General features: G+C 40.8%; 1 protein-coding gene across 10 annotated transcripts in view; it reads right to left on the bottom strand.

The window, feature by feature from the left end:
* Positions 1-37: 37 nt before the first annotated feature.
* MBTD1 (mbt domain containing 1) overlaps positions 38-12,299 on the bottom strand; it is a 29,068-nt gene continuing 16,806 nt past the window's right edge. For 9 of the 10 annotated variants that reach the window (XM_048965459.1, XM_048965463.1, XM_048965458.1 and 6 more), the window contains 8 exons: positions 11,692-11,926; positions 10,527-10,582; positions 10,170-10,274; positions 9,241-9,388; positions 6,908-6,990; positions 6,356-6,590; positions 5,650-5,727; positions 38-4,265 (listed from right to left, as the gene is read on the bottom strand). In XM_048965459.1, the coding sequence (XP_048821416.1) occupies positions 4,147-4,265; positions 5,650-5,727; positions 6,356-6,590; positions 6,908-6,990; positions 9,241-9,388; positions 10,170-10,274; positions 10,527-10,582; positions 11,692-11,926 (1,059 nt within the window). In that variant the 3' untranslated portion in view covers positions 38-4,146. The remainder of the gene's footprint in view (positions 4,266-5,649; positions 5,728-6,355; positions 6,591-6,907; positions 6,991-9,240; positions 9,389-10,169; positions 10,275-10,526; positions 10,583-11,691; positions 11,927-12,299) is intronic. The other variant, XM_048965464.1, reaches the window with a different exon arrangement.

Genomic DNA, 12,299 nt, shown 5'->3' with positions numbered 1-12,299 from the left:
GAGCTGTGTTTCAATACGAGCTTCTCCACCTGGGTGAACGGGGAGGGAAGGGACGCTGCATCTCCTGGCACAGAACTGCACTGGAAGGAAAACCCAATGCTCCCCCATGGCAATTTCCAGCACACTGTGCAGCTATTAACAGCAGCTGTGAAACCTAAGGCCAGGAGTAAAACCTGTGCTGCATAAAGCCTCCACCTGACACTGCATGGCTCACACAAACGCCTTCCCTACCCCCTGCCTGCAGGCTGCTCAGCTGAGCGCTCACAGCACCTCCGGGCTGTAAGAAGCTCCTGGATCTGCACTGTGAGGGAAGGAAGGAGCTGCAGTACAGCTCTGTGCCAACGAGCAGCTCTTCAAGGAAACGACATTCAAGAACTGACTTGTAACGTTTTTATTTTGTGTAAAAAAGGCAAATTTAGTGAATTATTTTCATCTTGTACACAAAGTTATAATTTTAATGCTTTTCACATCCATGCTGAAAATCTGCGGTCTCATAAAAATGAAAGTAACATTTAATTTCTCCAAAAGCATTTTTTCCACTTATGTACATTGCATGAGAAAGTCTTAAATACTCTCTCATTGACCACACAAGTTACCAAGAAAATAAAAGATAAATTTGTACAGATATTGATTTATATATCAAATACATACAGAAATGATGTAAAAACCCCATTTGTTTCACCTCCATTCCCGCCCCAACGTTTCCCCAGGGCCGGAGCTGACGCCCATGTGTATAAATGGCTGTGGCTTTAAATATGAAAATTAAAAGGAAGAAAAATTCAGTTTAAATCACAGTTTTTAAAAATCCCTTCCCAATAAAGGATTGTTACCAAATATATTAGCACCATTGTACAAATATTGACAGGAGAGGGTATTCACATCACATAAAACAACAAGAATAACAAACAAACACTGAAACCCGTGTTAGTATCCGTAGAACAAAGAGTTGATAACCGCCTTCGCTTCCTCAGGTGCAGCAAGGAAAGGGTTTGAGCTGTGTTCAAATGACAGAACTCAAAGACCACCAGGAGGGTTCCAGCAACAGAGGGGAGCTGCACGGCACAGCGTCCTGCTTTGCCAAATGCTGCCAGCCTGACCCCAGCAAAAGCTCCGCATTGGACACCGCTCTGCCTTCCGCCCAGCAGGCTGCTCAGAGCAAAGCCAAGGACAGCAGAAGCATTCTGCTGCTGATGCTTCCATGCACAGCAAAGCCTACGCCATGGGTTCCAGCAGGGACCTGCAACCCACAGCCGAAGAGACATCCTCTGAACACCTCGTGGATTTGCTCAGGTGTCCAGAAACCTCCCGAGGCAACGACCCGAATCCCTGACGGCTTTGCTTAGGACAGATTCCAGCACAGCTGACAATTAACAACGCCGGTATCTTCTGAGTACGGACACAAACGTCACTCCTGCCTCAACACAACTCCAACAGAGTCCCGTGCACACCAGAACGCAGGGCAGCTCACACACGTAGTGTTTGATCAAAGAAACTTGTTTTTAAAGAACACTTTAAAGACCGACAGACTTCCAACCCGATTCCTACGTTTCTCCAGCACAGGAGATGCGTTCAAAGTGCCATCTTTGCCTCTCAGCAGTCTAAGCCTACAGGTCGGCCATGCCTGGGAAGCCAGGCTCTGACCTGGGCAATGCATGGGAGCCCAAGGTTTCCTGGCTTGGCAACATCCCTTGCCATCATAGCCCAAATTTCACATCAAGAAACAAATTAATGCATGTTTTTCTACTGTACTGAAAAGCAGCTGATGAGAGAAGAAAGCAAGGATGTGCCCAACTCATTCCAGCTGCCAGTGGCGATTTGGAAGTTGTCACATCAAAAAACATGAATAAAATCAACAGCGATGTACTTACCAAATCAAATCAATGTTTGCAGAACTGGATTTTATGGCAGCATAAATGAAGAGCATAGGAAAAATAATAAAATTAAGGTTCAAAACGTCATTAACAATGGTCTCTAAACCTACTCCTCCAACTCAGGGTGATCATAAGAAATGCCCCATGAGGGTCAGGCTCCGAGAGGACGGATGTGAAGCCTACCAAACAAGAGAAAGTCCCTTTGCTATGGCTATTGCAGAGAGCCAAAGAGTCACCACCTGAAGTTACAGATACCTATAATCCAGTAACCAGGTGCTGTCCGTGTACGAAGCTGTTGTTAAAAAGGGGTCATTATGGACATTTTTACTGGTAAGGGAAAATTCCAGACATTCCTATGCTATACAGGACAGCTTGTTTCTTTTAAATTCCAGTAGTAAATACAAAACTTTACATAATTAACCCCTCTTGCATAGAATGAGGTAAACCTGTGCATATTACCAATACTTTGTACCCAAAGTTAGAGCAATATTTTAGAAAAGAATCAACTTGCTGGTTTTCAACTTTCTATGCACTTTTTTCTGTTTTTAGGTTTGGACAACAGTATACAGAAATGGTCTCCTGGGGCTCTGTGGGTTGATGTCCTTAAAGCATTTCTTAGGCTGCAGGAACACAGAAGTTAACTGTTTCGACCACCAATTTTCTAAGCCCTACCTTGTGGTTAAGAGTCAAATAATCACTGTACTGCTCTGAAGGGGACCTACTAAGATCCAGAAGCACTTATAGAACATACGCAGTTAATTCCTGAGAGTTTAGTTAATGAACCTTACTGGTAAAAGCTAAAGCTCTTGATGCACATTTTTCCAGTCACAGCTCTGCAGGGTGATTGATAATTTCACTCATCAACTCCATCAATGAAGCCATCTACAAAAACATACAAAGTCTAAAACCAAGGAAGGAAAATCCAAATAATTAAGGGCTCACGTGAAAATACTTTGTATTACGCTACTGCTCAGTCATTTGCACCCTTCTGCTTAACTTTTGCCTTTAAAACATCTGGACAGAAAGCAGGTGGGATTAATGGGATATCTGAAGCAAGACGCAAGGATCGAGGCAACAAACATCCAGCTGGTGAGTGACGTGCTACGCTGTGTGCCATCCGTGTAACGTTCTCAAGTCTCAATTTCCACCTCACAACACTGCAGCAAGAAAGGAACACTGCAGGCTGTGCAGAGCTGAACATCTGGCTCCTTTTAGGTCAACCGAAACCACAGGGAACATCAGTTCTGAATGTTCAGAAATAAGCTTTTCAGATGGTAAGGAAACGAGGTCTTTCTGAATGGAAAGATACAATCAGAAGAATACAGAGAAGTTCCTTCCACCACCAAGGGAGGCCTCGGTTGCTGTCTAGGTTAAATCCATCGTTCTCTCTCATCTTCCAAAGCAGGGAATCCTCTGAAGTTCCAGTTTGGCAGAGATGGGGCTCTGTAAACATTTGCTGGAGCGTTCCAAGACAACAGATATCCACGTGGAGACAAGAGAGCTGCAGTCCCAATCCAGTGCCCACTGCGGCCAACGAACACAAGGCTACTGATATCACTGGGCACTGATTCAGACCCTAAGGAACTATATATTTTAATTTAAAAAGCATCATATAAAAAAAAAAAAAAAACGCATTTTAAACTAAATAAAAACACATTGAAAAGTTAAAAAATCTCCCCAGGTGATGGCTCCATTGCAGCTGGGGCTACTCACCAAGTAGAGCTCTACAGGGCGATCCTCCTCATACCATCTGTGCCTCCAGATCAGGGCTCAAATGCCTTATTTCACAATTAAAAACAAACAGAGGTGTGACCAGTGCAGTTCACAAGAGTTTAAGTATCTCCCAATTTGTACCAAAAAGGTTCATTTGTGGTGACAGTTCATTTGTATTTGCAACTACATCTTCCTCCAACGCTTCCCACGATCGTGCTATTTAAACTCTAATCTTACAAAAAAATTAGATTTTCAGTTCTTGTTAACAATGCACAATAGATCTGAACTTGAAAATATTACAAAACTCTTGCAAAAGCTTCAAATGCAACACAAAAAGTGTCCGTTCTCGTTTTTAATAAATTGAAAAAATCTTTTGTCACTAAAATAGTTTCCCCGTCCTTCCAAAAAATTCTGAACCGAGTCTAGCTCATCTACAGATAGCAAAGTGCCCCCGGTGCAGCCATCCACGCTGCACCATCAAAGCGGGAACAAAACCAGTCAGACTTGGAGAAAGGCTCCTTTCCTATCACCAATCCTGCGCCCCTCGCTTCCTTATGCTGCATTATGGTTCTTGCTTTATGTAGAAGCTGGCAGATCCGTTGCTCTCCTGGTCAGACGCTCCTTGCAGGAAGCTGTACTCCTCTCCATCCAGCATCTCCTCCTTCAGCTGCAACGAAGTCACTGGAAGCAGATGATGAACAGGTCAGGTCTGTAACATCCCAGTAAGCACAACTCACTCTTCATTTTACTTCACATGATTTAAATTGGGAACAGACATCAGATTTCCCATTTTAGAGATTCATCTTTTAATGCATGGGATCCCACAGAAGGCAGATGCTTCCTGATCCTCCACTGAACCTTAAGTCCTGCTCCAGGGTTTTCCCCTCAGTAATTCAGTATTTTAAAACCCTGGTTTAAGAAAGCTACAGAAAATACTGCTAAGAAGAATGCTTACTTTACTGTTCATTATTTCATCTTACTGCCCACTTCCAAATTTAGTCTTCATCCAAGTAAGATGAATTACTTGCCATTTACAATCAATCACATTGTCTAATTACTGTAAGCAGTCCATATGAGACAAGAAAAAAACACTGACAAAAATTTTCCATCACAGCCTCAAAGTGCTAAAAGTCCCTGAGAAAAATGTCATTCAAGCAAAACATTTTTTGTAGTTTTAATCTGCTTTCTTTTGTATAAGGAAAATAGAAATGTGATCAAAGGCAGAAAGACTGGTGTTAGGAGAGCAATAATGCCACAACTGCTCCTCCATTTCATGAATGGACCAAAGTATGAGCAGAGGGAAAAAAAACACTGAAATAAATGAAGCAGACCAGCACTTCCTTTAAAGGTGCAGTACCCACATTTAGGGGTTGAGCATACAAAAATATACAGGATTTTGCATAAAAAATTCTCTCCTCAAGTCAAATTAGAGGACGGTTAAAGATTTCTGTCATCCAGGATTGCTGACTTGCACTTGAAGTAACTTTCAGCATCCAAGACATTAATTTTTGCTAGGCTGTCCCAGCAGAAAATACCTTGGCACAGAAGCCAAGCAAATTGCTAAATGGAGACAACACATTATAGACCTTTGCTGTAGCTGATCTGTCCTTGTGCTGGCAGCACAAAGCACTGCATCTTTGCACTCCACTCTTCCAAGACAGCACCAAGAGAATGAGTCGGCAGAGCGAGCTGATGCTCCAAAAATAACAGACATAGTTGGGTTGCCTGGAATGAGGTCATCGACTTCTGTGAAGACAAACTACTCACCCCTGCGTGGCAAAAGAGAGCGGCCACAAGTTTTTAACTGGTTCGTCATTAAAAACGCCGTGGCTCTTAGCAGGGCTGAGGGCTCACCCTGTGCACTTTGACTGCTACAAGTTATAGAAAAATAATTAAAAAAAGATATTCTTGGTTATTTACAGAGTTCCTTTCATGGCACACTGCACCTTTTAGCTTAACGCCTGCTTTACATAGAAACAGCACTTCTAAGTAGAAGAGAGACTGAGGGAGAGACCACAAGCTTTTTAAGCAACAGGGAAATGGCAAGCACTATTTTGTCACCCACTTTTCTTATGTCCTTTGTACTGTTGTGATTTTGACTTTTTCTTCTGTTTTGATGAACTTGACTGGTTATCTCTTGATGCTGCAAAAAAGCGTGGAGTACAAAATTAAAGTTTATTATTTTGGAAATACACTTCAGAACACCACAAAGCTTTTCTGAGAAACCTGCCGTAAACTGCAGTCAAACTGCTATCAGTAGTCAGCACTACTAACAGTGCTGGCATTACTCTTCCTACCTCCTTTCCATTAAACATTCTTTAAAGCTATCGATTACCATAAGAACTGGCCCAGCACGCCAAGTTTTGATGAAATGTAGATGTCCTAAATGAAATGTAGCCTTCTCACACAAACACTTCTGCACAGCAATAGCCAAGCACACACTGAGGGCCGTCACATTCAGCATACATTCAGCATATTTATTTGCTAACTTCAACCACTACAAATTCTCTCTCCAGACTTGTCAGGTCACAGGGCTTTTTTCCTACGTGAAATAAACATCTTCCAGTAACAAAACAGAAAACTGCTGAGTTGCCACAGAAATGCCCAGAAGTACTTTAAGAGTCAAGGCGGAAGAGATCAGAACTGCGTACTTCTAAGCAATAGCAATGATTTGTTCTATTTCTGTTACACTTAGTGACCTAACCTAAGAAGGACAAAGGCAGGAAAAGCATCACATGCGATTAAGGATCAGTGCACAATGCAGAACTTACACTGTGGTGCTGGAGGCTGCAGCTGATAGCCAGTTAGCTGACACCATCCCACGGGGTAGAGGTCTGGGGACTCGCAGTCCACCCACTGGTCATACTCATCTTCCCAGCCATCAAAGTGTATCCTCAACAGACGATGGATAATGCGAGTTACTGTGGCCACGCAGACCAAGCGAGGTTCCATCAGATCAACGGCCTCCAGTTTCATTCCAACATGAAACCCATGGTTTGGAACTTCCTGGAAAAGCAGGCACATCAAGGCACCAACCACGTTAATGGGATCAGCTGAGCACACGGTGCTGAAGCAAACATTTCAATCGCTTTAGCTTAAGACATTTTCAAGCATCATTTATGAAGTTCCGCGCAGTCCTGCATTTAACATTCCAGAAACGCTCAGCCCCTAGAAATAAGGGCTGTTAGATCATATTAAAATCTGTTGGCTTAGTTTTTCCACAACTGTACTTGAAGAAAGTGGGTCAATCCCATAAGCACACAGATTAAAATGTGAAGAAAATCCCAAATTAAATTTCAACATGGATGCTTGGTGCTTATTACCTTATTGAAGAGCTTTACAGGTGCTGCTATTGAGTCAGTTTCCCTGAGGTAGTCAAACCATTTGAACGGGAGTTTTGTATAACCTGTGAATTTTAAACAATACTTTCATAAATCAACTGTGAGCTTCCTATGTTAGAACATCAACAAGAATACAACAGTGGCACTGTGCTATGGCTAAAAAGACAAAGAAGCAAAACATTAACATCAGAAATCTCCATTCTCTGAGCTCTGGTCTAATGGACAACACAGTCAACTGGACACTGCCTTTGTGCAACAAAGATGAATGAATTTCTGGATAATACACAAAGCATCATTTGATGTTAAGATCAATTGTCGACACTGGAAGCTCTCTGCTCACGTAGATCCTTCATGTCTACAATGCCCCACACAAATGACCCGGAACACATAACGTAATTAAGCACATCCAGTGTCTTTCCTGTGGGGAAAGAGCTCCACTACTGAAAAATTTGATGCGTTAGGAACAGGTTCATGGACAAGTGTGGATATGTAAAACCTTAAATAATAAAGTTAACGTTAGCAATAGGAGAAAGAATTACAGGATCTTTTTTCCCAATCTTTTAAGTTATTGGAAAGGTAAAAAACCAATTTCTTATATATTCAGCTTTTGTTCATCTGCTGAATGTGCCTAAAAGTCATACGAGTATTAAAGCATCTTCAGCTTCTGCTGGTTTCAGCAAGAGATGAAGATATTAGGAAGGAATAAACCTAGAAGCATGAATTGCAGGGGTTTAACAGCAACTTATTTAATGTACCCACACTGCTGGATGTAATCTAACAAATGGCGCTCACCTGTGGTACATAACTGTCTGCAGGAAGACATGCAGCAGGAAAGCTAATTGGGTCATCTCTAAGTTTTGAGAATTAATGCTTGTGAATGTACAGCTCCTCTGGCTGGACTCACATACACAAGGCCCTTAGGCATTAAAGACGTGCGCGTGGTCCTAATTAAACAGCCAAAATTAAGAAACTGTGCATTTGCAAGCTCATAACTTGGAGGGTAGAAGATACCTCTCATAAAAGCTAAGATGCTTTCATCACTTCAATCTTATTAACTCAGTAGTAAAGCTGTGTTAAAGGGCCTTACGTTCTGTATTTACTCCTAACTTCTCTCTCAAATGACTTTTAGATTATTGCATGGGTGATTCTGTGATTTTAAGATTCAGTCATCTCTCAGTGGATGATACAGCACTGCTGTGGAAAAATGCAATATAAAATGGGCAATAAGGTAAACAAAGCTGCCAAAATATGAGAAACACAACAGTATGATAAACGTGGCAACAGAATTTGCACACTGTTGTGTAAAGTCTTTGAAGAGTGAAAAAAAGTTTCATCTTAAAAGGGAATTTGATTTCTGTATCTTTTAGCGTAGTCACTTCTGAATTAGCTGCTGTTGATACGGACACTTTTTGCCCCATGCAACAACTACCACAACTGCAAGAGACTCCTGCAGCACATTTTGCAGGTGTGACCACGCTCACGAGTTTCCAGGCAATACATTCGCTAGATGAGTTAACTGGAAAATAGTAAATCTGCCTCAAATGCACTGAACACATACTCAAGGATGACAAATTCATTCGTGCGCAATAGTAAAAGTAAGACATTCTTCATGTTGTGTTATGTAGTTATTACCTAGAAAATCACTCAATAAATACAGGTAGAAGCCAGCAAGGAGAATGAAGAAAAACCATCTGCTGCTACATGCCTAATTCAAACCCTCTCTACAAGCTGCTGGACCTCGATAATACAAATCAAAAGGTGGAGGCAGTAAGAGCCTCCTGTAGGCACACGTGTGGTGGGCAGACAGCTTATTCTCACAGAAGGGATTATGTGGCAAACAGCTCCAATGGCCACTTCCCTGCAGGTCAGGTTTGTGCACACCCTACAGAAATTTACAGCTTTGTCACTATTTGCCCAAGTCTGAGATTCCCTACCATGTCCATTAAACCCTCTGGAGGTCTGGACGCGCCAAGCAACAGCAATTTATGAGCAGACCATGCAGTGACTTGCATATTTATACTTCCCATTCACATCAAGCTATGCTGCTCAACTAGTGGCTGTCCTCAACTTACGGCAGTAAAGGCAAATTATTTTAGCCAGTGTATCATAAGGAGGTTCAATCTCCCTTTTTCTCAGAAGTTTGTCTCTGTTTTGAAGATTACTTTCAAGTTGCACTGTTTTATTTGTTTCTGACTTGAGAGTGTCCTAAAAAGTGAAATGAATTTTGTAGACTGATTTAAAATACAAAGCATATGGCACATACAATATCACTGAAAAATATTCAAAATAAAATGTGGTCAGAATTCTATATGTACCTCTGGGTGGAGTTAGTTCAATCATGTTAATTTCACAGAAACCAACAGGGAAAATAGAAGGGGAAGTGGCATGGTAACAAAACCAATCAGACCCATCTGCTGCTTCTGAGCCATCAATCCCAATCATAAGATAGCCATCTGCTAAAACCTTTGTAAAGAAAAACAAAATTTTACATTAAATACCTTTAACTGTGTGATAAGGCTAGAAAGAAAGCATGCCATGTTTCAAGAGTGAAAAATAACTAATAATGAAAGTACTCAGAAGAACATTCAATTACAATAAAACAGGAAAAGCAAAACAAACTGAAATCATACCTGTCTCCAAGATTGTGTGCTCTACTGTCAAATGTACCTTTGATAACTGCAAAGTTATGAGATGAACATTTCCTTTTTCTGAGCTCTAGTTTATTTTTTGTGAGTATATCAGTTCTATCTTAAAGCTTTATGTTTCAGTTTACTCTAGCTTGAAAGATATTCTGCACACTATTAAGAAAAAGAGATTTGAAATAATGACCACACTCATTGGTAAGGTTATGCAAAGTTGCTAAGCTACTCTTTTTGTCCATTTTCTTTCCCTTTTAGTAAAGACTTAATGTTGATGAGATCCCTTTTAATCAATCTAGATATAGCTTATCTTCATAGATTCCAGCAAGCAAGCAAGATGAGGCTTTTATTTTGAATACAATGGCAAAATACTTGGGATAATTAGCAGTAGACTGTCTTGAAAATTAATCTCACAAGCACAGCATAAATTAAACGTAAGGCTGAATCTCCAGAGATTAAAATCAAACATACATGAGTATGTTCTCCTTCACAGTAGTTGTATATAACTTAATGGATTCATTTCCTGAGCTTTGTTTCTAACCTGAACAAAGGTGAATGTAAAATGGTCCTGCCTGTCTTCTGACAACAAACACTGGCCTCCTTACCTTCCTAATAGTTGCCACACATATTGCTGAAAGGTTTAAGGGGTCTATAGCTTCCAGTTTCATTCCTTCTTTAAACCACTCTCCAGCTGTGTCAACCTCTTTCACCTAAAAAAATAATCATGAAGTCAGATGACGGCACCAGAAGCTCAGAATCTAACAGCCAGTCACAGCACAGGAACAGGGTGAAATACCTGCACTGTCACCTCTGCTTACAACAAGAAGGACAGATTATTAAACTGTGTGAATTACAATTCACCAGTGCTTCTGCTGGGCATACTTCCATGACTTCCAGGTCTGTTTCACACACACCAGGTCCTCAATCGACTGACATAAGAACATTCCTGGTAGCAAACTCACCTTCATAAATAAATGTGAGGGCGCATCAAAGTGTCCTTCCTGTTTCTTTGTAATATCTGTAAGGAACAGCAGTGCATATTAACAACAGTTTTTGGTAACAGAGTAGGCAACACCTTTTTCTTAACATATTAACTGCTGGAGTGCAATCACCTGTTAGTTCTATGATGAGACTGCACACAAATCTGGGGAGCACTCTCCATTCTCCCCACTGACTTCCATCTGAACAACCTCTATAACACAGCCTCATTTACAGAAAAAAAACCAAGACTGCTTAACTGCATCACCACTTTGCTACCAATATACAGAAGCTTTAAAAAAAAAAAAAAAGGCAACACTCCCTCTTTTCTAACAGATTACATTTATATAATCACAGTTTCTATACAGTAAGTCTACTCTCTGCACACATACACAGCTTATTTTTGCCAAGTGTTGAATCCCACCTTGCAAAGTAAGTCCTTGAAATCCTATTAGAAACATTAAGACATTACTTCTGGAAAACAGCACTGTTCTTTATGTCTCTTGTTTATAAACAGCTCCAGTGAAAATTTAAGTAGTCAGAAAACTGTCTTGAAGGGCTGCGTTGGGAAATCTTTTATGGAAATTCTGTTTCTGACAAGGTGCACATTCACAATGAAAGACAGAAAGATTCAAAAAAACTTTTTCTTCCTATTTATGGACCTTAAATATTTCAAATTAAAAGTATTTGAGATAACAAGGATCTAAACCATACACCATCTATTAAACCATCGTCTTCCCTGCTCATTTCCTAACAGCCCCTACAACACCTAGGTCTTGCAATACAAAAAGAATATTCCTTACACTGGGAGAGACAGAAATCAGTATCCCATTGCATACTTGCTCATGTTGCAGTGTACAAAAGAGACAAATGCAGAAAGTAGTAGAGCAGAACAGTATAATTCCAGGTTCATTTTTTTCATAAAAAATGAAATTTGTAGCATGCTTGAATATTGCAGTTCAATTTCCTGCAGACCAGTTGTACACTGAACTGAAACTCTACAAAGGCAGTGTAATTGGTAAAACCATTAGGCATCGTTAGAAAGTAATTAGCCAAACTAGTTTTATTAACTGTATAAAGCAACAGCATTGCTTAATTCTCCCCACGCCACTACTGCCCACAGACACCTCTGACAAGCAACAGGCTTACCAGATCTCTTGAACCTGTGTCCTATGCTTCGAGACCAACCAATGTGATGGATGAGTGGACTGTACATATGGCACCAGAAATCATCCGTTTTGTCTTCGCTCTCTTCATACACCAACCTCAACCTTCCCCCAATGACATTCTCTACAACAGCCACCCTCGTTCGACACAGGTGTGTTTTGTCAACGACCTCCACTCTCATGCAAGTTTTGAATGGATACTGCATGCTCTCAGACACCTTAAAATAACAGGAAAAAGACTCTGTAAAGATATGTTATTTTGGCTTAGTGATTGGTCTTCTACAAAGCGCAACATCAAAGAACTTCCCATTTAATTCCGGCACTTGCTAAGCAGCTGGCACAAACGACACGTGATTTATCTGCCACCTCCTTGCAACCGCAGCAAGATGCAATATCTTAACAAGACTAACCTGAATAGATCCTACAATGGCATCATTTCATTTAAGTACAGCCTCATACAGCTCTCACAGGGGTTAAATGATTCCCTTGGTTCGATGAAAGCTTGTTCAGTTAATAACAGATTAAATTACCTTGACCAACAATTTCAACAGATTTATTTCTTTATTATCCACTCAGAACATAGCTCTTCAA

This window comes from Lagopus muta, chromosome 18 (assembly GCF_023343835.1).
Source record: "Lagopus muta isolate bLagMut1 chromosome 18, bLagMut1 primary, whole genome shotgun sequence".
NCBI lineage: Eukaryota > Metazoa > Chordata > Aves > Galliformes > Phasianidae > Lagopus > Lagopus muta.
This window is presented reverse-complemented; position numbering and strand designations above follow the sequence as displayed.